The following is a 26,277-nucleotide window of genomic DNA, read 5'->3' on the forward strand; positions in this document are numbered from 1 at the left end:
TATCGCCAACGACGTTAAGAATTAGATCTAACTTTAATTCCAAAAATATTAAATTTGAGAATGCTTTGATTTACATTTACGACAAACTCTATATGATTATTCGAATTTAAAATTAAGTATTTATAATATATAGAGTTTTTAGAATTAGATTTAATATCTTATTTTGAGTGTTTATAATTATTTTTAAGAAAAATTCTATCGGCAACCCAAAAAATTACTCTTTCACAACCCATATCCCATCAAATTTTTTAATAATTTTAAATTACCTATTTTACCCCCACAACCAACCCTCTCCTCCGATCACCTCTCATCGCTGGCCATCGTTTCACATCTTTTTTTCTCTCCTATATCATATACACACAAACACATACATATAAATATATATACAAATAGCCATGTAACCAGCATGCACACATATATACATCGAGCATGGCCCACATATATATACAAACATAACATGGCCACGACCATGCAACCTAACACACACACACACATATATACACACACACACACACTTACACACAAAAACATGGCCACGGCCATAGCAATTGTGGCTATGAAAACCTTCGCATCTCGCGATGCAAAAGTTTCAGCAACCCCCGCACCGTGAGGTGTAGGGATTTCTCAAACCTTTACACTGCGAAGTGCGTGTGTGTGTATAGAGAGGGAGAGTGTATATGTGTGTGGGTCGGTCGGCCATGACGGCTGCATGTGTATATATATGTATGTGTTTGTGTGTGTGCGCGAGAGAAAGAGAGAGGCGAGATGGAGGCTAATGGTTATCGGAGGTTTGAGAAATCCTCGCACCTCGCGATGGGAAGGTTGCTAAACCCCCGCACCGTAAGGTACAGAGGTTTTCATGGTCGCAGTTGCAACCATGCTTTTGTGTGTGTGAGTGTGTATATATATATATATATGTGTGTATGTGAGTGTGTGTATATATATATATGTGTGTGTGTGTGCTGGTTACATGGTCGTGGCCATGTTATGTGTGTATATATATATGTGTGTGCGCGCGCGCTTGTTGGTTGCATAGCCGCAGCTATGTTCTGTATGTGTGTGTCTATACTGGTTGTATAGCCGCATGTATATATATTTATATGTATGTGTTTATGTGTGTATATGATGCGGGAGAGAAAGAGATGCTAGATGATGGTAGACGATGAGAGGTGATCGGAAGAGAGGGTTGGCTGTGGGGTAAAATAGATAATTTAAAATTATTAAAAAAATTTGATGGGACATGAGCTATGAAAAGTAATTTTTCAGATTATCAATAGAATTTTCCTAATTTTAATGACCACTAAAGTAGATTTACTTGCAAGTGAAGTTAATAGAATTCAAATGATTAAGATAAGATCCATAATAATACCTAAAGTGGTTTTGGGTCTCAAAGTAAAAGTGGTATCATTGATAATTTGTTAAGTATAATAGCCAATTTATCTCTAAATTTGAAAATAGAGTTATTTATTTGACATATTTTTAAAGTATGAAAACTAATTTGACGTTTGGATGAAAGTGAAGTGACTTATTTAACTTTTCATCCTTCTTTATTCTCTATGTTTAACAATTAAAAAATATTATAATTATACTTTATAAATTTGATGAGAATATCTATTTTAGGCTGTCGGTCTTATTTTTAATAATTTTTTATTAATTATAAATATAATTGATTGATATATTATTTATAATTAAAATATTTAATCGACTAATATTGAATTAGATTGTCCTTAAATTAGATCGGATCGAAATTAAAATTAGCAAAAAATTCGAACCAAATAAGGGTAAGAGTAGACCAATCCAATTTACATACGCTACGTATACGTACTGCATCTATTGTTGCTGTGTTTATTTGATTTTTGGTCCAAGATGGAGACTGTAAATTGATTTTTTAAAAATTTTGTGGACCAAAAACTGGACCTATCTTTAAGTTTCAACTACTCTGCAGCCTTTTTGATTTCAACCACATTTATTATTGTCACATGGTCTGTTTTTATTTAAACATTAATTAATAAAGTTTAAATTAGTGTTAAGAACCCTTTTTTAAGTATAAGATAAGTTTCCTTCAATTATTATCAAGCTAGATTTTTCAAATTAATTTTACGTTTTGTTGTTTGGGGTGTTCATAAGTCGACCAAGTTTGTATAATAGAAATTTGAGATTAACAAAATTATTATATATAATTAGAATCGAGAATCGAATCGAACCGATTTAATTATTGTTACGAACCTAATTTCTATTAAATTAAATTGATTTGATTTAATTTTAAATTCAATTCAATTTTATGAATAGGATGAACATTGATTACTTAATAAGGAAACTTCAAAGAAGAGATAAGTGAGAATATATAAACGCCTTCAATCAAGCTAATTAAGTAAAGCTGTGAAATCGTGATTGGCATTCACCTTTGCTTAAAGAAAGAGGGTTGAATAGAACCGTGGCATCAATCAGGCCATACTTTATTATGGCGAATTCACAGTATATTATTATTATATTTATTTATTAATTAATTAACGGGAATATTCTAAATTAAAGGAACCCACAAATCAGAATAACTTTAACACGTCAGACACATAAATTTATAATAATTTTATTTAAATTTATATATATTACATGAAGAATCATTTGCTAAATTTATATTTTTATCTTTGTATTTACATAGTTTTTCGTTTGATCACTTAAATTTTTTGTTATTTTGATTATATCTCTAAATTTGTATTTTTTAATCAATTTAACTCTTGTATTTTAATTCTTTTTTTTTCGTATGATAATTTAAATTTTTTATTATTTCGATTGGACTTCTGAATTTATATTTTTTAGTTAATTTAATCATTATATTTTGACTTTTTATTATTTTGAACTTAAATTTTTTGATATTTCAATTTAATTATGCTTTAGACTCAATTTAATTTATATAATTTGACATATAAAAAAAATAAAATGAGATTAGTTAATCTAACTATTTTTTACACGTCAAAATATAAGAGTTAAATTGATTTAAAAATATAAATATATAAGTGTAATTGAAATAACGAAAAATTTAAATTATTGTAAAAAAAATTAAAGTATAAAAATTAAATTGATTTAAAAATTTAAATATAATAATATAATCAAAAAATAAAAAATTCACATAACTACACTAAACAAAAATATAAAATTATAAGAGTAAAAATATAAATTTAACCTAAGAGAACTCAGAGACCAGAAAAACTTTCAGAGGTGAGACACAAATTTATAATAATTTTATTTATTTAAATATATATATTTTAGATGAAGAATTATTTATCAACAACATATACGTGGGGAATGAGATTTTATCATCCATCAACACCTTCCTCGGTGGCCAGGGCCAAAGACACAGCTCACGGGTTTCAAGAATTAGCAGCCATGCACAGTCGCTGTCTGCTTCAACACCCACCTCAGAAAAATAAATTTTTTCCTTATTTTTTAAATTGCTAAAATACCCTTCATCACCTTGAGACGACAATTTAGCCCAAAGTTGTGGAGCTGGATGAGATGTGAAGAAATTGTAAGATAACATCACAGCTGAATTGCTCTCCCTCCATCTCAGTTTCAATTTCACCTCTGTTTTCTCTCTGGGTTTTGGGAATTTTTTATCACCAAAGACCCGGTTTTTATGGTCAGTCCAGGATCTAAGCCTCATCACTGCGCACTTCACCCGTCTCTTTTGTGATCTAAAGCCTCATCTGTCTCCTCCAACCCAAGCTTTCTCGGAGATTTGAGATGGGTTTTCCCGGGAAAGGCCATTAGTGGAGGTTGGGGTTCAAGCTTGAAATGTTAGAGTTCAAAGATCTGCAATGGAAACAAGGCTTGCTGTAGCATTCTTTCTCGCTACTGTGTCGGTTGTTTTCAGTGCTACAGACCCAAATGACCTTGCAATTCTCAAGCAATTCAGAGAAGGGCTTGAAAATCCCGAGCTCTTGGAATGGCCGGCCGCCGGGGACGACCCTTGTGGCCCTCCGAGCTGGAAACATGTCTTCTGCGTCGGCAACAGAGTGTCCCAAATCCAAGTCCAGAAAGTCGGCCTGAAAGGCCCTCTTCCGAAGAGCCTCAATCAGTTAACCAAGCTCTCCAATTTGGGGCTCCAGAAGAACCAGTTCACCGGAATGATGCCATCTCTAAGTGGGTTGTCGGAACTAGAATACGCCTTTCTGGATTACAACAATTTCGACTCCATTCCGCCGGATTTCTTCGACGGGCTTGTTAATTTGCAGATTCTGGCATTGGATTCCAACCCTCTTAATGCTTCCACCGGCTGGTCACTGCCAAATCAGCTGCAAGATTCAGCTCAACTGAACTCTCTTTCCTTGATGAACTGTAACTTGGCCGGTCCATTGCCAGATTTTCTAGGTAATATGTCTTCTCTGACTAGTTTGAAACTTTCTTTCAATCGGATTTCTGGGGGTATTCCGGGAAGCTTTAGCAACTCCATGGTGCAGACTTTGTGGTTGAACGAACAGTCTGGTGGGGGGATGACTGGCCCAATTGATGTAGTTGCTTCAGTCGCGTCCCTCACTAGCCTGTGGCTCCATGGCAACAAATTTTCAGGTAAAATCCCTCAGGCCATTGGTGATTTGACTTCTTTGAAGGATTTCAATGTGAATAGCAATGATCTTGTTGGCTTGTTACCTGATAGCTTGGCTGATATGGTATTAAGCAATTTAGATTTGAACAATAATCAGTTTATGGGTCCTGTTCCCAATTTCAAAGCTGTTAATTACTCTTACAGTTCAAACAATTTTTGTCAATCGGATGTTGGAGTTCCTTGTGCCCCGGAAGTTATGGCACTGTTAGAATTCCTCGACGCCGTGAATTACCCGGCGAGGCTTGTTTCTTCGTGGTCCGGTAATGATCCTTGTAATGGACAATGGTTGGGGGTGAGTTGTGATGCCAATCAGAAGGTTAATATTATAAACATGGTCAAGTATAACCTTACCGGCGCCTTGAGTCCTTCAATTGCCAACCTAGACTCCCTTACTCAAATTAAACTTGCATCGAATCACCTTATTGGTCCAATTCCGGCCAATTGGACTAGCTTGAAATCCTTGATCCTGTTGGATGCAAGTGGCAACAACCTTTCTGCTCCATTGCCCAACTTCAGGGGCTCGGTTAAACTTGTCTTGGATAATAATCCTTTACTGAATTCTAATAAGCCCGAGCCAATCCCTTCACCGGGAAAGAACCCGCCAGCTGGGGGTTCACAATCCCCTCCTAACAGCCAATATTCACCATCCGCGGGGACAACTACTAATCACACCCATCCTAAGAAACCAACTGAAGAGGAAAGGTCGTCCAAGAAGTCTAAATTATTCGTTTTTTTGGCCCCAGTTGCGATTTTGGCATTGCTGGTCGTTTTCGTGGTTCCCCTCTTTGTTTACTGTTTCAAGAAGAGAAAGGACACCTTCCGGCATCCAACTTCTCTTGTTATTCACCCTAGAGACCCCTTTGATTCGGACAATGTTGTTAAGATTGCAATTGCAAATAACAACGTTGGAAATGTTTCTACGGTAACTGGAAGTGGGTCTGGGAGCAGACACAGTAGTGGAATGGGTGATTCACATATCATTGAGGCTGGTAACTTGGTCATATCAGTTCAAGTTCTTCGGAATGTGACTAAAAATTTTGCTCCAGAAAATGAGCTGGGCCGTGGCGGTTTTGGAGTCGTTTATAAGGGAGAGTTGGATGATGGAACAAAAATAGCAGTGAAACGAATGGAAGGTGGTGTGCTTAGTAGCAAAGCTTTGGGTGAATTTGAAGCTGAAATTGCTGTTCTTTCAAAGGTTCGTCACCGTCATCTGGTATCTCTCCTCGGATATTCTACCGAAGGCAATGAAAGAATTTTAGTGTACGAGTATATACCTCAAGGAGCCCTCAGCAAGCACCTCTTCCACTGGAAGAGCTCGAAATTAGAACCTCTGTCTTGGAAAAGAAGGCTAAATATTGCCTTGGATGTGGCTAGGGGTATGGAGTATCTTCATAGTCTGGCTCACCAGAGCTTCATACACAGAGATCTTAAATCTTCAAATATTTTACTTGGTGATGATTTCAGAGCCAAAGTTTCAGATTTTGGATTGGTGAAACTCGCTCCTGACGGGGAGAAGTCTGTAGTAACCAGGCTTGCTGGCACTTTTGGATATCTGGCACCAGAGTATGCCGGTAAGCTCTCTGTCTTACATTATTGTCTGTGCTTGCTTTCTGTAACTTGGTGCGGTAACAACAATAACTTTCTAAATGCATAAAGACTAACAAATCAGGGAGCCTCCTGCACTAGCTAGATACATCCCCTTTTTCTTGTTACGTTGAAGTGACACCCTACCTAATGGGATTAAAGCTTAATATGCTGTCTATTTTGTTGAAGACAAACATTCAAATTTGTGACTGTAACTCCTGAAATGGCTCCCATTTTCTCAAATGCCAATGTTGATAAATCTCAAAATTGAAATACAAATCAGAAATATTGAATGAAATCCTTTTAAATTGAAGGGACAATGGATGATTTTTTTTTTTTTGCCTTTTATTTGGAGTATGCCTGAGTTACCATTTAACATCTTCCTGACTCAAACATGCCAATTGGTGCAGTTATGGGTAAAATTACAACCAAATCTGATGTCTTCAGTTTCGGTGTCGTGTTAATGGAGCTGTTAACCGGTCTGATGGCACTTGATGAGGACAGACCTGAGGAAAGCCAGTACCTGGCGGCATGGTTCTGGAAAATCAAATCAAGTAAAGAGAAGCTTATGGCTGCCGTGGATCCAGCCCTCGACATCAAAGAAGAAACATTTGAGAGCATCTCTATCATTGCAGAACTTGCAGGCCACTGCACTGCAAGGGAACCAAACCAACGCCCTGATATGGGCCATGCCGTGAATGTCCTATCCCCTCTTGTTGAGAAATGGAAACCGATAGACGATGATACTGAGGAGTACTGCGGTATTGATTACAGTCTTCCCCTTAACCAAATGGTGAAGGGGTGGCAAGAAGCCGAAGGAAAGGACTCCAGTTACTTGGACCTAGAGGACAGCAAGAGTAGCATACCATCAAGGCCTACTGGATTCGCCGACTCCTTCACCTCAGCTGATGGCAGATGAAAAGAGGTGCTCTTCTTCTTTCAATGTGACACGTTTGTTCGGTAGGCGAGCAGCATTTTTATTACAGTTGTTAGAATGTGGCAGTGCTTTTGCCTTTGGCCCTTGATGTCGAAAACTTGAATTTGCCTATAAGTTCTCTTATGTATAGGCTCTAAACTTGCAGCTGTGGGATGTAGATAGATAAGAACAATGCATGAGAATTTGTTAATATTTGTGTATTTTTTTCTACTTCTAATAGAATGTCGACATATATATTTTTTTTTTACTATAAGCATTCTCTGTCGCGTAAAATGCAACTATCTTGTCGATACCCTGCAGTCCATATGTAGATCATCCTAATGCCATCCATTCTCCTTATCAAGTCTTTTTTGGCCATATATCACATTATGATATATGTTTTTCAATATATATATATCATATAAATTTACAAATATACATGTTGGCTGTGAAGCACTCAACGACACCGTTTAGCTTTTAAGGACCCGGGCAAGAGAGTCAGCAGCAACTATTGCCACGTGACAGTGGAGGGTATCTTGGCAACCGCCCGAGTATCCTTTCACGCGATCGTGCCAATTATCTTGTCCTTGTGTGCAATCTGAACCGTCGATGCTACCTTTTATCTGCTGCAATCCAAGACATTCAATTGTATCGTGCAACCCCCTATTTATTTGCTGTGTATCGGGATGTGTAATTAATCAGAGTGAGATAGAGAAAGTGTAAGGAGATGCAAAGGGTCTGGGGGTTGATTCATCTTGTTGTTTTCATACTCTCTAATTTTTTCGTGTTCTTCTATCTGGTTCAAATATGGTAAGCTTCTTATTTTTCTCTTTTTATGATTTTGAGACGATTTTGGTAATGAATCAATCTATATAAATAAGAATGATTGTGAGACTTGTATTTGATGAGTATCGTAAACTTTATTTTTAATTCTAATAATACAATGAGCTTTCATTTAACTCTAATAGAGCAATGGTTTTTTTGGATGAACTACAATAAATCTCTCGTGTTATTTTAATTTTCACCATTTTATGATTGAGTTTGCTATCTATTTTTATTTCAAGCACCAATTATATCTCTGTAGTTGGGATTAGTACGGGCGCCAGCAATATCAGTGTGTGTGCGCGTTTTTGTATTTTGCGCAACAATGCATTATTTAAAAACAAAAAAATCCTTGTGAAGTAATTAGAGCAACATGATTGCTGACTTTTTTTAAAAAGAATTTAAAGGTAAAGCCATGATTGAAAAGTGTGGTCATTCTATACAACTCAGGCTTGTTCCATCATATATGTCATTCTAGCCTTTTCAGACATAGACCTTGGGCCTCAGTACGGGCCCCCTCTTTAAGGACACATGCTCAATGGTCCTTGGGCATAAGAATCAATAATTTCACCCAAGATAGACTCCAAAAGCAGGGCGTTTTAAGGCCGAACGCGTATTTTTGTCCCTGATCATTTATATTTTTTTCATGAATTATATAAAATCACTTCATCTAAATACTTCATTGGCATAGCAATCGATGTGTAAATAACACGTGTCTACTAGAAGAGTGACATAAATAAGAATTGGTACACGTGTTGGTAGATTTTTTCTGAATTAAAAATGAACTAGCGATAAACTCTTCTCTTCAAATTTTATTTTATATTTTTTTATTAAGATAGTAATTATTAATCAATATATGAATTAAAAAAATAAGATATAAAAAATATTTCTGACAAAAATAATTTTTATTGTATTTGTTAAACTTATTTAGTTATCTTTCAAAAATAAGTCACATGACTTTTTATCTGAAATTATTCAATTAAATTTATTTTGAATCTTACAGATAAAAAAAAAAAATAATAATCCATATATCCTCCAATGTATTTTAAAAAATTTAACAAAGAGTCTCATAAAAATCTTATAATACTTTACAATCTTGATTATTTTATATTTTAGTCCGAAAAATATTATAACATTATTTTACTAATTTTAACAAATGCCATCTAATATAATACATGCTTTATATCATTCTCTCATATCGCTCCCTATTGTCTTTCTCTCGCATCCATTTTCATTCTAAAAGCATTCACTTTGGATCATTATCATCCTGTATCTGATGAAAGCTCGTGAAAAATAACCGACGAATGATATTTTGATAAGGTTTCGTTTTGTTAATTACCACTATGGGCAAATGAAATTGTTGAAGGTTTACAAACATTTCACCAAGTTCAATTTTTCCATCAGGCTTGGTTAACATTGTTTTGAAAATTTCAATGATTTTAAAACTTAAAAATATGCAACGTTTTAGTTGAAAATATTTCAAAAAGACTAATTTATTGCCAAGTTAATAGAGTTTTTTTTGACCTATTTATGATGTCGTCTAGCGTGTGTTGAAGACATTAATCATTTGTTGGATATGTGTTTAAATGGAGTGATTTTTTATAATTCAGGTATATATTTGAAATAATGATAAATTTAAGGTTTTATAATAAAAAAATATAAAAGTTAAAAGAAAAAGTATGTGTTTGGCTACATTTTAATGGATGGGTCATCTTGTTTTCATGATATATTTAAAATATATACAGTTTTTTATTAATATTTTGTTATTATTTAATAAGACATGAACGAATTTGCCGTTACTAGTAAGATTTGGCTTTTCACCACTAAAAATATATGTTAGTGTGAATTTTTGTAGAGTAATTATTTTAATCTTTTGAATAATAAAAAATAGATTATAGAGATTTAAAAGCTTGTTATTCTTATGCTTTACTTTAGATCTGTTAATGGATTCATTAACGTCTAATTTAAACTTAATCTATTTTAAACTCATAAAATTTAAATTTATTTAATATAATAAATTTAACTTTAAACTAAATTTATTAAATATATTAAACTAAATAAAGTAGATATACACGTGGGTAGGATTATGAGAGTGACCGTACCCGTTGCCACTCTTAATCAATCTCACTGAAATCGCAAGAAGGGGACCAGGGTTTCCCGCCACCGCCATCGCCATCGCCGAGGAACTTCCTCCTCCCCGTTCGCTCTGCCCGACACTACCATCTCCGGCAGCTGACCATCTTCATCCTCTCTGATATTCGCTCAGCCCGACGCCACCATCTCCGGCACCGCGAGCATCCGCCGGCCACTGCACCTCTCCTGCATCTCCGTTCTTCTTGGATTTGAATCTTCCTTCATTTGCTTGGTATATCTGCACTCTCAAACCTTCCTTTTTTTTTTTTTTGTTCTTCTAAGATGTGTTCCGTATGATTTTTTTTTTCTTTAATTAGGGTTTGCTATATACTTCCTATACTTTATGAGAGGGCCGGACCTATAGTGAGGGCCAAGAGGCGGTTGCCTCAGGGCCCATAAATTTTGTCATTTTTGGGGGCCCGTAAATTTTTTCCAAGCCCACCCCCAATCAGCGCCTTCTGCAAACCCTGCTCCCTCTCTGGCTCTCTCGCTCTCGTCTCTCGGTCGGTAGCTAGAGAGGTCGCATCTGTGGCTACTGGCTCTGGCTCTGGCTCTCTAACTCTTACTCTCGCTGGGTGACCGGGTCGCTCGCCTCTCTGCATTGCCATTGGGACACTTTGGTTCAATCTTTAGTGTTGTGTTATGTTCGGGTTCGAATTCAATACCAGTGGCAAAAAAATTGTTTGGTTCAATCTTTGGTGTTGTGTTCTTGTTCTTGGCAGGCAGGCAGTGGCCACTGGCCAGTGGGCATCCCTTCATACTCTAGAGACTAAGAGACTAGAGGTAAGTTAATTTATTTGATTATGTTCTATTTAATGTGTATTTCTATTTTGTTTTGGCTAATTTAACACCTATAACGAGTTTAGGAATTAGGACTTTAGGGTTTAACAACTGCATTTGGCTTTTTGCTAATTGTTATTCGGCTACTTCGTTAGGAATTGCCGCGGCTGAGATTTGAATTGTCCATGCTGGGATTGTTAAATTTTCGATTTTATTCTTTGATATGATATGAATATTTATTTATTTTTTTGATGTTTTATTATGAAAATAATAAAATTTAAATATACACTACGATTCAGGGCTTATTTTTACATTTCAGCTCAGGGCCTCAAAATCTCAGGTACGGCAGTTATGGCAATGATTTTAAAGCTAAAATAAGACACTGAAAGTAATAGAATACTTGTCCTATGTTCATGTCATTGCAGAATATTTGTTTATCTGCAGAAAGTAATAGATTTGCTTAGGACACCATCCTTTTGTCAGAGAAAGGACAGATTAGTTTAGACCTAATCAACCCTCCTTAGCTCAAGGATAGCTATCATATCAACTCTTCTGCCATTTCTTAGTAGCTTAGTTCAGATTGCTCCCACATAAAAGAGATTTCATAATGTAATATCAGAATATAAAAGTCTATTACGCGATCAATCAGAACCCAATCAGATTATAACAATTAAAAGTATGAAAATCACATAGAAGTAGCTTTCTTGACTGCAACAAAGAAGTGAGTTTTGCATACTCAAATCACAGAGAGTGAATGTTTCCTTCTCTGAGTGAGATATTCCTAGGATACCAAGGCCGGGAGTGGCCTAGTTAACTTATTAAGTAGGCCACTCTGAGAGGGAAACATTCACTCTATCTTGAGTAGCACTAATTGATTGTTGCTGCTCCGTGGTTGGAAACAAAGGTAACTCTTCTGTCTTCTCCCTTTTGTTGCCATCTTATTACTCTCCAAGAACTTGTATCTTCTCACTATGCCTATATATTGTTTGCATTCACTGTTAATTCTGCTTCTGTCACACTGCTTTCTCAAACTGATGGGATCTGGTTAGTTTTTGTTATATTGGAAAACTGAAAAGCTTCACATTAGCAAACTTTGAATTCATGCGATGACACATTCTTTTTTGTTTCTTTTGGTCCTTGGGGGGGGGGGGGGGGAGGTTGTGGAGGTCAATCCCAGTTTTACATAGAGCTTGAGATGGTGCATGGGTGATGGGCCCCTACAACCCAATTTAGATAAACTTTTAGAGCCATTGTATTTATTGGTCTTGGGCCAGGTTGGCTCATCTGACCAATTATACTGTACATTTATTTAATTTTTGTTTTTTTTACATTATTGATGAAAACCTGCAACTACTATTAACTTGTTGCATTGGAAATCATTGCAGCCACATCTTTTGGTTATCACTAAAGTGTGTATTATTAATTTTGTAGGGAAATGTTGATGTATTTGAGCTTTTAACTTTAATTTTCAAAAACACCAATTAAAAAAAAGAGTTAAAACCACCTATTAATTCTTATCTTACTTTCAATCTTTTTTTTTGAAATATTTTCTCTCTTTTTGCCTGTGCTTTGCTGTTGTAAGTGAAAAACATGTAATCAGAAATATGATAGTTTTGGGGTTGTGTCCATTTATTTTGAAATTGTTATATCTAGGGTTGCTGAAACTAATTTCTTGGACAAAAATTCTACCACACTTATTCTCACACACTCACGGATTTGATCTAAGGAACAGATTTAATAGAATCAACAGAAAATAAAACAGAAAACAGAATTAAACCAAACAAGGAACACAAACCACACATCCACAAGAACATCAAGATTATCCTGGTTCATGCCATGTGAATGGCACTACATCTAGCCTCTAAGATCCTCCTGAGAGCAGTCTTTATTTCTAGAAATCAATCAATACAGTAACGGCCCTTCTCTCCCTTCTATTCCCGAGCACCCCAATTGTTTTCCCCCAAGATTACAAAGCTAACAGCCCTAGCCTTTCTCTCAGAAACAATCAGCACTCGTTACAAATAGAAAAATGAGAACTCTCTCTCCATTTGCTACCCCTTGCCCTCTATTTATAATAGTGGGTGGATATCCCAATGAATATTATTAGATATTTACAGTTTAACCCCCAAACTATAACTAATTACAGTTTGGGTTACAACTATCTAAAATCTTCAAAAGGAATTCTAGCGAACTGCCATCATTCACTGCTACTGCCATCATCTTCTTCTTATACCATATACTCGAGACAACCTTTAACAGAAATTAAGGAGTATAGGTCATGTTTTTTTCTTTTTGTGATAAGATGGTTGATTTATATATACTTTTGAAGTTATGTAGTTATTTCTGAATTTTTGGTATTTATTTATGACGTTTCAGAACTTTGGATGGCATATTTGTTCCATATTTTTATCTTTTAGGCTAAACTGGGTTTAAATTAACTAAATAGGATTGATAAGCAGTAAACAGGGTAAATGGATCAAAAGTATAAAAAATGTCATATTGTCAAGCAAAAAGTTTGACTAAAATGGGTAAATTCAATTAATATAGGTAAAATGAATCACAATTGTTAGTATTTTTTATTAAATAACAACTTTAATGCATAACAAAAGTTAGTAAAATTTTTATAGTTAAAAATAATATTTAGTTTTAAAAACCAAAAAATATTTAAAAACATTTTACATCTTAATAATATTAACTAAAAAATCAATTCTATCCATGCCAAGGAGACTTTTGTCTGCCACCACCCAGGTCATCCTTATTTCACAGCTCGCTGAACTGCTCTAAAAAAATCGAGTTGTTTTTAAATGGACACTCCATGATGCTCCTGTGACTCTGTGCGTGTGAATTGTACCCTTGAAGTCTCTCACAATGCTCGTTGAAGCAACTCTTCTTCCCGTACTACAGTGGCACTCTGTGGCTCTTTGGTTGTCGGAAATGTTTTCCAATTTCTCATCTGCAATTTGCTATAAAATATTTTTTTTCATTTTCCATTAAAAATCTTAATTATGTGTTCAAATGTTAGAAGTATAGAAAACTAATTTCTAATCTAGAAAATTAGTACATATGTTCATAGAAGAGAGAAACAGAGAGATTTTCTTTTGTGCAATTGTAACTTGTGTAAGAGAAGAGATAGAGATGATTTGGGAAAATTTTTGTGGAAATCTGCATTTTCCAATCTTCAAATTAGTAAGGAATTCAGTTCAAATCTGGAGAACTGCTGGAATTGTGTTTTTCAAATCTCCGTTTTCCGTTTAGAAAATTTTTGTATTTGAACCAGTTTTTTGATTTTCATGATTCCATTTTCTGTGACCATAGTTGTCAAAAGCGCGCACAACACCATGCTAGAGGCACTGCCTGGGTGCATGAGGCATGTGTCTCATGCTTCCTTTTATATTTAAGTGTATTAATACCCTATTCTTGTCCATTTGTCATCTTAGATCTTATTTCTGGTTGATTTGATTGCATATTCTTGTATATTAGTGATAGGCAAACCTAGCAGTGTAAGCCGGAGATCTGCCGGATCTCCCACTTGCTGGGATCTTTAGGTAGTGTACTAAAACCCTATTCTTGTCCATTTTGTCAACTTAGATCTTATTTCTGGTTGATTTGAGTACATATTTATGTATATTGGTGATAGGCAAAACCTAACAGTGTAAGTTAGAGGTCTGCTGGATCTCCTACTCACTGGCATTCTTTGGCAGTGATGTCCATTCGCTAGAGAACTACTATTGTCTGGTTTCTGCTTCATTTTTGTTTCTTTCTTCTAATTTATGTTGCAATTTAGATGAAATTAATTGCTAAGAAACAAATGTTTCCATTGTGTTGTGATCTACTGATTTTTTTTCTTTTTCGTCTAATTTATTTTTCAATTTAAACGAAACTAATTGTTTTTCTGTAACTTTGTGCTTTGTGTTCTGTTGTAATTTTTTTTTTCTTTTTGCAAAAGAAATTAGAAGAAGCTAATTATTTTCTTGTAATTGTTTCTTGCAACGTGTTTCGCTATAATTCTTTCTTTCGTCTAATCTCTTTTGCAGTTAGAAGAAACTAATTGCAAAAGAAACTAATTGTTGTTTTGCAATAATATTAGTTTTTATTATAGGGTTGGTTAGTTGTCATTCATGATTTTATGAGTTTGCATCTACCTCCTTACATGTACATAATGAAAAGAATAGAGTATAAGTATTTTATAAGCATTTTGAACAAATGTGCACCTTATCTGCTCAAGGCTTGCACTTTGCCTTGCGCCTAGGCCCCAAGCACTAATTTGCATCTCAATGCGCCTTGTGCCTTTGACAACTGTCTATGACGTAATTTTCCAGAAAATAAGGGCCACTTTCTGCAACTAAACAACCTCTTATTGGTTCTCCTGGGTTGGCGTGCTTCTTCTCTTCCAGCTCCAGCAACAGTTAGCTCACTGAACTGCTAGTGTATTACCTAGGCCAGAAATTATTCCATCAACTGTTAGTTCTCTAAATTCTATTCCTTTGTTTCACCTTGGCTTCCTTCGTTTATTTGTTTCTTTCTTTACAAATTTTCTGAGACTTATCAACACTATAACTTGTTGCCTAGGATTTTATCTGTTTCTCTTTCCTTTGGTTAATTCTATAGCATGCACAGTCTTAACAGAGTACGAGTTTTGGTAGCAACGGTAAGGTTGCTTCTTTTTGACTAGCTAGGGTCATGAGCTTTAGTTGTGAAGCCTCTTTGTAAAGCAAGTCTAAGGTTATGCACAAAGACCATCCTCTCTTGAACCTTGCAAAGTTAGGTGCCTAAAGCACCGGGGATGCCCTTAGGGTATAACAATATAACATTAACATTTGTTGTGCTAAGTCTAATAATTGGTTTTGTAGTTAATGGGTTGCATTGCTGGATAAGTTCACATTGGCACTTTAGATTCCATTTTCTGAAATCCTTTTGGGTGATATGATTTCTGGAGCACCCACTTATGAATTGGCATTACTATTTATGATGATTTGTGACTTCAAAAAAGTATCTAAATGAAAACAAAACTGTATATATTGTTTTATTAGTTAATATATTGTGACATAATTTTGGCATCAATTTGATTCCTGTTAAGAAGTGCTTTACTCACTTCATTTTCAAGTTTACACAGTGGTCAAGCTTGTGTAAATTAAAACCATTTACTTACAAACTAAAGCTTTCCAGAGTTTTTCCTTTTCGTGCACAAATTATGATCTTGTTTGTTACATATGAGCTCATTTCACACTATTTGTCAATCCAAAGCCGTGGTTATGTTTATCTTCTGAAATAATATACATATTGGTCATTTTGTAATTTGCTTGACGATTGAAATAATAATACTATTGCAGAGCTAATGTGGTTTTTTGTGTTTTTATGTGGTCTTTAATTTTAGTGAAAAAAATGGGGAAGTCTAAGGCTCCATTGAAGAAGCAGCAACAGCGTGGTGTAGACTTCAAAGTAATTCCTGCTGTTTCAACAATACATTGAAGATATCTTGAATTAATAGGCTTTATGTTCACTCTGTATTTATTGAGTTTTTACAGAAAATAAAACGAAAAGTTGGGCGGAAATTGCCACCGCCAAAGAACGTGACAAACACTGAGATCAAATCCAAAGGTAAAATATCCTTCTACTTCAGAAGTGTTATTTATTTTTTTGTTTTACGTTAATATTTTATTTGAATTCATATTAGTCATCTTTAAAGTGAAAATAACTGTTTAGAGTATATTGAGATTGGTTGGCATTTTTTGCAATGATGTGATAGATTCTAGGCCAACAAGAGGGTTTTAATGGTGGCAGGGCAAAGAAAAGGAAAATGAAGCACATATCTTTGCAAAGGATAGTGCTATGCAGGTGAATGGAGTGGCCCCCACCACACTGCAGGGGCTGAATTGTAAATTCAGTGCAGTCCATCGGCCTGCATGGCATTATTCCTTTGCTGCAAAATCTTCTTTTTCTATTCCTAACATATAAACAACTAAGGAGAACCCTTTTCTAAAATTATCTAAATTGCTAGCAAGATGTAGTTGGTTTAATGATTTTTCTGATAAATAATAAAGATATATATATATATATATATCACTAAAGATTGCCTTAGAGGGGATAAACATTATTCCAGTAACATTTAGTTGACATAATTTATTTAATTCCTAATGCAAGTCTTATTGAATGTGTTATGAGCAGCTATTGTTCTTCCTGAGCAGAGTGTAGCATCTGAAAAGGCAGGTTTGGCAGTGAGCAAAAAGGGTTTGACTTTAAAAGAGCTTCTTCAGCAAACATCTCATCACAATCCCAAAATTCGGAAAGGTACTTCTTCAAATCTTTATACTGTAGTAAACAATTTCTAACAGAGTGATAGGATTACATGTGTCCCTACAAATGAAATATAGTGCTTATCTTTATTTTCAATTTGGTGTTTTCTCCTTTGTCGGTGATGCAAATCTTGCTTGCCTTATAAAGTTGGTGATGTTAATATTGCTCGTCTGTTTTACAAGAAGATTTAACTTTGCTAAAATATACCATTGATACTAAGAAGCCTTTGTGTTCTGCTGAACTATCATTCGATTAATGAGGATTAATAGATTATTATTGTTCAGAACCTAACTGAACTATACACGTTATATATCTTAAATAATGAGACAATTTGTATCGTGATTCCTTAATTGGAAACTTGTTCAATCATTGCTGTTTTTATATGTTGGACTTTAATCTTTTTATTTTTTTAGGGTTTAGATATAGTTATCTCCAATATTGTTTTTGGATATATTTAGTTTTGTCAAACTCATTACTAAGGAATTTGAAATAGTTACCATATATATGCTACTTTGTGAATTTTGTTTTCCAGACATCTTTCACATTTGAGGTTTCTGTATATTGATTGGCAATAGTTATTTGTTAACACGGTGTTTTTATTCCAAGATGCTTTGATTGGCATTAGGGATATATTCCTTAATTATCCAACAGAATTGAGGCTGCATAAACTTGCTGTTATAGAGAAATTGCGTGAACGCATCAGCGATGATGATAAACTGGTTAGAGAAACACTATATCAACTTCTCAAATCGGTTATTTTCCCTGGCTGTAGAGAGGTAATGCTTATTCTTTTCCTGTAAATACTTAATTCAGTATTTTTTGATTAAGTTCTTCTTGCAGTTGTTAGCTAATACATTAAGTTTCCTATGCATATTTTAACCTGAAATATCTGATAGGGAATTTGTTTCATTTTGTTTTTAGATATCTTGTATTCAATTGGCTGTAATATACTGATTCATAAACTATAAGATTCTATGGTGCATGTTTGGAACTACTCTTGTTGGTGGTTTTCAATTCAGATTCAGAGAGGCCTTTTCTTATTTCTTTTCGTTGAGTCGAGGTTATTTTCTATCCAAACTTTCTCAGTAAGGTTTCTATTAGATCATGCTATGGTTGAGTCGAGGTTATTTTCTATCCAAACTTCCTCGTAAGGTTTCTATTAGATCATGCTATGACATATGTGTTCATACTCTGAAATGCATAAGCCTGCCTTCTGTCCTTTACACCCTACTGAAACCCTCATCTCTCAAAACAACCACCTGACTCACAGGTGGGGCAAGAGAATCTATGGAATATTTGGCTTCTTTAACAAGTTTGAACAAAAATTTGAGAAGGCTAAGAGATCAATTGTTTCCAATGCCTGTTATTTGTGGGAATAAGGAAGCACAAAGTCAGGGCTAGCAACCACCTTTAGAAATCCAAATCTGGTGCTGTTTAGTTTTGATGTTTTTTCTTATATCTGCAGGGTTACTTTATGTTACAACAGCAGATCCTTCTCCCTCCAGATGTTGATTATTATTTCTTGAATTGCCCATAGTTGCTGATCCTTTGTCTGTTTTAGCTGATCCTATGCCTTTATTCTGCAGGATAATCAGGGTCCTTTCATTTCACTGATGATGGCATATATTTTCAATGCAATGACACATTTGTCAATGGATGTTCGACTGATGGCTTTCAAATTTTTTGACCTTGTTGTCCAGCACTATCCATCATCCTTTCCCTTATATGCTGAAAAGGTTGTTAATTCTATTTCTAGGTATAATATTGAAGTTCTAATCGTCTTATCCAACCATGTATTGAACTTTGGATTAGGTGGGTGAGGTTGAGACACCAGTTAATAGTTCTGTCATTTGTATATGGTTGTTTCCTGAGATTCACCATGCTATGTATTATCTCTATTTTCTCCGTCTCTCTCATATGCTTAATCGATTCATTTCCACCAAGAAAATTCAAAGCTTTTCATCAGGGGGTGAATTTAGTGATACAGATGCAGCTTTTTTCTTTATTAAATTTGCAACTAATTCTGGCTGTTACACCTGCTTTAGGTGCCAACACCCTTCCCTTTCCTTTCTTTCCATACCCATTCTTCTTCCTGTTCATTTTTTGCTCAAGTGTTGCAACCCAGTTTTGTTGTTTTGTGAATTTATATCTATTTCATTGGCCTAATTTAAATTTTATTTGATTTGTTGCCAACAGATTTTCCAAAACTATGAAGATATATTGCGAAAGAACCAGTTCCTTTTACGAGAAAAGGGCAAGCTTAAGAATGTTCTTGGGGGGCTAGTTCACTGCCTATTATTGTTACCAAGTAATAAGGGAGATCATGACTTGCCAGGTGGAAAGGTACTTGTAGTTATCAAAACCAATGGGATCCTGTTGTTTGTGGCATTCATGCACTGCTGTTTTGGTGAAGTTGGGATAAGATATACCCTTAGTTTTATTCTTTTTAAAGTTTTTTTTATAAATATTTTCTCTGATGTTATTATTTAATGTTTATGGTATCTTTTTCTAATTCTGGATTTTAAGATACTTAAATTGAACCTATATTTGTATGCTTGGAGGGCTGAACTGAGGGTTCTCAGGAAGAGGTTATTTATTTACCTGTTGCAGTGAAGATAGACGGAGGTGGTATATAAAACCAAAACAAGTTGTTAGAGGACACAAACTAAAATTCGTATTTGTTTGTTTTTGGCTTAATACATCCAAAAGTCCCTAAACTATTGCAAAATATGACATTTAGTCTCTCGCCTAAAAAACCTCAAGATTAGGTCTTTGAACAATTAAAAAGCTACTCTTTTAATCCTTGCCATCAATGCGAGTAAACGGCTCCGTTATGTTTGTCCCAAACCTTTACACACACACACACACATATATATATGTACACACTCGGCTCTGTATACATATACATATATATACAAATACACAAACACACACAGGGCCACGGCCATGGCAGTCACTGCTAGCCGCCATGGCCGCGGCCATCACCCATCGCCCCAACCATGGTCGCGCCCATCACCCACCCCCCAATATACACAAACACACGCACACATATGGCCGCTATGAATGTAGCCGTCACCCACCCGCCATGGCAGCCGCGATGAATGCAACCATCGTTGCGAGAGAGAGAGAGAGAGCTGGGGGGGGGTGGGTGATGGGCTGTACAGTATATATATATATATATATAGAGAGAGAGAGAGAGAGAGAGAGAGAGAGAGAGAGAGAGAGAGAGCTGGCCACGACCATGGGAGGGGGTGGGTCTGTGCAGTATATATATACATATAAAGAGAGAGATTGAGAGAGAGAGAGAGGACCATGGGGGGGGGGGGGGGGGGGTTGATGGCCACGGCCATTCCTAAATTCAAGAATAGTCCGATTTCACTGAGTCTAATGCCATTAATCTCTTCACATCATTTCTCAGCCTGCTGCTGAAGCTGAATCATAAAAGCTAGAAATGAAATTAAGACCCAGGACCATGGCACTGAGAGAAAGAATCATGAACATGAAGGGTGCGATTCTATTTCTTCCCTTTCTGTTCTATTTTCTCAGCAGCTTCATCCCCAGTGTGTTTAGTTGTGCCCAACTCAGAGAGAAGCCATCGTTTGGTATGATGATTGCTTGCTTCGGTACTCGAACCAGTCCGTCTACTCCAATCAGGGCCTAGTTTACATGTACAATAGACAGGACTGATGCGAGCATAGGTAGATCCCTTTGGTTGAATCTAAAAGCCCACGAACAAGTTGAGCATCATCCCAAGAAAGCTAAACCAGATTCAAGCAACAAAACAAAATAAGAAAAAGAATGATATAGACGCCACACTCCAGAATAAGAGAAGAAGAAGTTGGGAGTGATAAGCCTTGGAAATTGGACGCCACAAGATTGGAACAATCTTGATAAGTCTTGAGTTCTTGGAAAAACCAAGTGAGAAAGTTCTCCTTTCAATAATCACAGAAATTAACCAACATTTTGAAGTGTAAACACAAATCCCTTTAAATAGAAAAACAATAACTACCAACCTGAAATAACTACCCATAATCCTAATAACTACCCACTACCCAAATGCTCATTAACTACCCACTACCTTAATGATCATTAACTACCAGCCACACACACACCCCACTACCTTAATGGCTTTCCCTCTCTCTCCGTAATACAATTTAACAAATTAAACTGCAACAAATGGACATAAGCTTGGATGCCACTTGTCATCTTCAAATGGCTGCCACGTGTCATCTTCTAATGGGCTAGCATGCTGATTAAATGGACATAGGCTTGACTTCCATTTGTTATTTTCCAATTGGTAGATCCATCAGTAAAGGCTTGTTTGGCTCGAATGTCTTCAATTAGCCCATTGAGTGTCTCTCTCATTTTCTTTGCCTTTGCTCGAGTGATTGGACCTCCTTGTAGGCTTAGAGGATCTTTCACATCTTTTACAGCTCCATTGATCTCATCAGTGACATTGGCACCTTGAGCCTAGCCAAGTTTAAGCAGGTCTTGGACGAAACCATGGGCGATATAGCTAACTAGGCTGCAAGAAATCAATTTGGGGAGAGAGAGAGAGAGGGCCACGGCCATGGCCGTCGGCTTCTCCTTCGGTCGCCACCGTCATCGTCACAATAGGCTTTGCCATCATTTGCTTCTGTCGGAGTGGGCTTTGTCACAGTGGGCAGTGCTGCGGCAACCGTCGACCACGCTGTTTGGTTTTCCCAGCGAAGCTTCGTTGAAGCTTCCTCCGCAGGTATATATGAAATACAAAATTGTAACATCAATTAAAATAATATTAAATCATTTTGAATCACACAAAATATTAACAATGTTATATACATGAATTTGTTATATCACGCACCTTAAACAGTGTGTGATGCCACGCACAAACGGATGTAAACGGTAAGGACTAAAAATATATCTTTTTAATTGTTTAAAGACCGAATCTTGAGGTTTTTTAGGTGAGGGACTCGATGTCATATTTTGTAATATATCCTTTGTTTTTTCTCCATGGAGACAGCTGAAAAACTTTCCATTACTAGAAGACCAATGCTAAACATTAGTGGAGAATCAATATTTCAAATTGTTCACCAAAACAAAAGTAAACTCAATGAGGCACTAGGAAAAGCTTTTGGTGCAGTGATTTGTCTCAAGACTTATTGGGGAAGATCTTAATTTTTATTTACTTTTTCTGATTTTAGAAAACAAATAAAATCTTATTTATTTAAGAGGAAAGTTAAAGATGTAAGAATGTGATTGATTTGTTTTCTTAAATTTTATCCTTTGTTATCATAGTTTACAAGTACTGCTGTTCATATTTTACTTTTTTACTTGTTACTTAAACCTGTGACTTCTTTGAGGGTGAGCCTTGGTAGCAGTGGTAATATTTTCCTTTCTGACTAAAGGTTCATGGGTTCAAGCTGTGGACAAAGAGATTAATATAGAGCATTGGCTCTCTTTGGCACATCAACCATTTCTCCTCAGGTGCCTTCATGTATGTAACCATTTTTTTTTATATGTTACAGGAAGCTGCTGCTGATGTTTTACATGCTTTTGAGCCTGAAGCACTGGAAGATCCTGCTGGTAAGTATAACAAAATTGGACCTTGTACATCTATTTCCTTTGTACTGATGTTTGCATTATCTAAGACCTGCACTCTTGATAGTGCTATGGCCTATAACAGAACAGGGCATTCCATTGATACAAATGATATTCAATAATGCTTGAGGGTCAGATTTTCCTGGGAATAAGATAATGTTTTATTGTTTGACCTGCTGCTATCTTTGGTTTTTGTAGGATTTTCAGTCATCAAGAAGAAGCTAAAGGAGCTTGTGCCTGTTTTAGTTAGTTGTTTCCAAGATTTTATACAACTGGTTCACAGTATGCCTCATCTTGATGCACAATCATTTGATTGTATGCAATATATACTTCAGAGCCTAGATCTTGTAGTCAGATTCTTTACTTATGCAATCGACAACCCTCGGCAAGAGATACAAGTGAGTGTGCCTCCTGAAGAACTGGATACAGCCATACAAGGTCAAGCTATCGTGTTATTATTATTAAAGAAGTTATTTGATTTGTTCCCCCTCAATCCAACACATTATCTCTCAGGAAAGGTATGATATACATAGACTCTTGGTTTCTCCACCTACTTGACTTCTTTTCTTCTTCTTTTCTACTGATCTCATGTTGATCTTCTTTTGTTGGTCACTGTCTTTAATCATTGCCCTCTCTTGTCTGAGGAAGCATGAAGTATTAATATTCCTAGGATAATCAGACTACTTTTTTCCTTTTTGATTAAATAATTGCTACTGATGGATTTCCTCTTACGGTTGCTACTTTGTCTTTAATTATTGACCTTTCTTTTGTTAGGAAATATGGTGTATAAGTTTCATGGGATAATTAGACTACTTAAACAATGCTTTTAGAATTTGGCATATGCATTAATAAGCTAAACTCACATAATGATCATGTATATACTTTTTAAATAGACAAGGTATATATAGCATATAGTCTTAATCTCACCTTAAACAGATAAGGTGCATTAATATGCACCTAGAGGGATTAAGGCTTGTCATTGTTGTTGTGTGGATATAGCAATATATTGCTGAGCTATATTCACCAAATATATACATTCTCAGTTAACTTTTGAAGTATATGACTTTTCAAAAGATATGAAATATTTGTTGGGCTGTCAAAAATCAGGGTTCGTTATATCATGCATCTGTAAATGCTTCTTATAAGTTTAGACAGACAGACTAAGCTTAACTGTAGCATAGAGCTTGCTATCTTTCTATTGCATACAACACATAAACGAAGGTAAAACATATAAGGAGGAGGGTTGGAGAGCTTTGTCTAAGCTGAAACTCAGCATAAATACCCAAATCTCACTCCCAAATAGAGGGTAGAGGAAGAATGTTGCTATGGCATTCGCATTCATGAAAAGTCATAAACAATACTCTGAATGTTGGAAAATGATCTAAATTAAGTTGGAAATCCTATAGGCTTGGCCATCAGAGAGATAAACACCAAGAGACATACATTAAGTAGTGTTGGTCCCTTAGGGTATGGCCACTCAAGAGGGGGGGGGGGGGTTGAATTGAGTGATTAAAATTTTTCTCAATTTTAATCAATATTATTGATTAATGATTATGTGCACTCAAATACCCAAAAGGACTTGTAGATCAGCTGGCAAGGGAATGTTTGGAACTTGCTAGAGGTCTAGGGTTCAAGACATGGGAGGTGTAACTAGTTTGTTATATTCTTTTTGAGTTACACATGCTACAAAAATATTATATAAATTAATTTAAAATATATTTACAAAATATTTTTAATAGAAAATAATATTTTTGATAATACATATGATATATAAAAAAATATTTAATAAATTAATATTAAAAATATATTTAAAAAAATTAATAGAAAATAATATTTTGATAATGCATATGCTATGAAAATATTTTATAAATTAATTTAAAAAATATTTTTAATAGAAAATAATATTTTGGTAATACATATGCTATGAAAAAAATATTTTATAAATTAATAAAAAATAATTTGATACTATAATTAATACATTTAAGAAAAATACTCTTTTTGTTAATGACCAAAAATACTATAATTTGTATATTAAAAATTCTCTTTTTGTTAATCATAAAAACTTAATTAATATGAGCAAGTTGGCTCAACAAGTAGGAATTCCAAAAGACATATATCAAGAGACATGCATTAACTAGGAATTCCAAAAAGACTTTCTTATTTAAGAACTCCAAAAGATTTATCTTCAAATATTAAAATGTTCATAATGGAAACATCTGTATACATTATTATAGATTAGGCATTTAGATTTGAGGTTGATGTTGAGAGTAAAAATGATAATATTGTAAAAGATAAAATTAACCTTTTATCTAACTGCTTAAGCTTTTAGATGAGATTGTGATTAACAATTTAGCAGGCCAAACTTATATTTTTGTCTTAGTACTTTTACATTTTTTTTCGAGTTTTCAATTACACCCTTGCACCTGTATTTTTTAGTCAATTTAACTCTTGTATTTTGATATTTTTTTCATGTGGCAACCCGAACTTTTAACTCTTGTACTTTGACATGAACATAATGCGACATGTATTTTGTCATCTCACTTTATCTTTTTTTTTTTTTTTTAACACATGAAAGCACATGGGTTAAATTAACTCAAAAATACAGGTCTAGTGGTGTAATTGAAACAAGAAAAAGTTTGGATTGCCACACAAAAAAAAGGGTCAAAGTATAGCAGTTAAATTGACTCGAAAATTAAGTTCAAGAGTAGAATCGAAATAACAAAAAGTTTGGATGGTTACATTAAAAAAATGTAAAAGTAGCAAAAATATGGATTCGGCTCAATTTAGCATGATATTAAAGTAGGCAAAGTTCCTATGTTCGAACTTCACTGTTGACCCCATATTTAAGTTGTTGCACATGTTTAGACTAGTTATTAAGTGAAGCCTGGTCACACATGAAAATAAAGTTAACTCTCTATCTAACAATTTAAGCTTTTAAATGAGATGGTGGTGTCAGCTTCCGAGGAGCTGACTGTGCTTCCCGGTTGAGTGATTGAGAGAATTAGGGGAAAGAGATTCAGTAGGGAGAATGAGAGAGAAAGTGAGAGAGAGAATAGAAACTTCTAGGAATATTCATTCATAATCATTGGTGAGTTGGATAGCTGCTTATAAAGCCAAATCACTAGCCTATGTGCGTAACAGAATGCCGTTGCTGGGAATGTACTACTCCTAAAGTGGCAACAAACAAATTACAACTCCTCAATGCAAACTTCTAATATACTACTTACTACTCATAGTATACCCTTATTACATTAGCACCCCTCCTACTCGTGACACATGACAATTACCCGCCCCTTCAAAACCTTCTTGTCCTCAAGAAATGCTGAGAAGACCGGCTGGCTTAGGGAATTGTGTGAGAATATCTAGGAGGTATTCCCAAGTGTTATTGTCGGGGTGTAGATTAGACCATTGCACCAGCACCTGGATGATGGGAACCCCTTGGTTGTAGATAACCCTTCTGTCAATTATGGCTGTAGGTTCTTTTGGACTGTCATCTGGATCGGGAAAGTGAGGTAACACTGGATTGACAGCTTGCTGCCCCACTGCCTTTTTAAGCAATGATACG

At 35.3% G+C, this 26,277-nt stretch overlaps 2 protein-coding genes across 10 annotated transcripts in view; both read left to right on the forward strand.

The window, feature by feature from the left end:
* The first annotated feature begins 3,333 nt into the window (after positions 1 to 3,333).
* LOC127806300 (receptor protein kinase TMK1-like) lies at positions 3,334 to 7,174 on the forward strand. The gene is made up of 2 exons (XM_052343505.1): positions 3,334 to 6,174; positions 6,598 to 7,174. Exons 1-2 carry the CDS (start codon positions 3,816 to 3,818, stop codon positions 7,104 to 7,106), a joined length of 2,868 nt encoding a protein of 955 aa, XP_052199465.1. The 5' UTR covers positions 3,334 to 3,815; the 3' UTR covers positions 7,107 to 7,174.
* A 2,914-nt stretch (positions 7,175 to 10,088) lies between these two features.
* LOC127806055 (uncharacterized) overlaps positions 10,089 to 26,277 on the forward strand; it is a 41,349-nt gene continuing 25,160 nt past the window's right edge. For 5 of the 9 annotated variants that reach the window (XM_052343041.1, XM_052343038.1, XM_052343037.1 and 2 more), the window contains exons 1-8: positions 16,213 to 16,277; positions 16,364 to 16,436; positions 17,004 to 17,126; positions 17,739 to 17,908; positions 18,719 to 18,868; positions 19,329 to 19,475; positions 22,640 to 22,697; positions 22,911 to 23,230. In XM_052343041.1, coding sequence (XP_052199001.1) covers positions 16,221 to 16,277; positions 16,364 to 16,436; positions 17,004 to 17,126; positions 17,739 to 17,908; positions 18,719 to 18,868; positions 19,329 to 19,475; positions 22,640 to 22,697; positions 22,911 to 23,230 — 1,098 coding nt within the window. In that variant the 5' untranslated portion in view covers positions 16,213 to 16,220. Of the gene's footprint in view, positions 10,291 to 10,375; positions 10,842 to 16,212; positions 16,278 to 16,363; positions 16,437 to 17,003; positions 17,127 to 17,738; positions 17,909 to 18,718; positions 18,869 to 19,328; positions 19,476 to 22,639; positions 22,698 to 22,910; positions 23,231 to 26,277 lie in introns of those variants that run through there. The other 4 variants (XM_052343042.1, XM_052343043.1, XM_052343040.1 and 1 more) reach the window with 4 other exon arrangements.

Source organism: Diospyros lotus, chromosome 7 (genome assembly GCF_014633365.1).
Source record: "Diospyros lotus cultivar Yz01 chromosome 7, ASM1463336v1, whole genome shotgun sequence".
NCBI lineage: Eukaryota > Viridiplantae > Streptophyta > Magnoliopsida > Ericales > Ebenaceae > Diospyros > Diospyros lotus.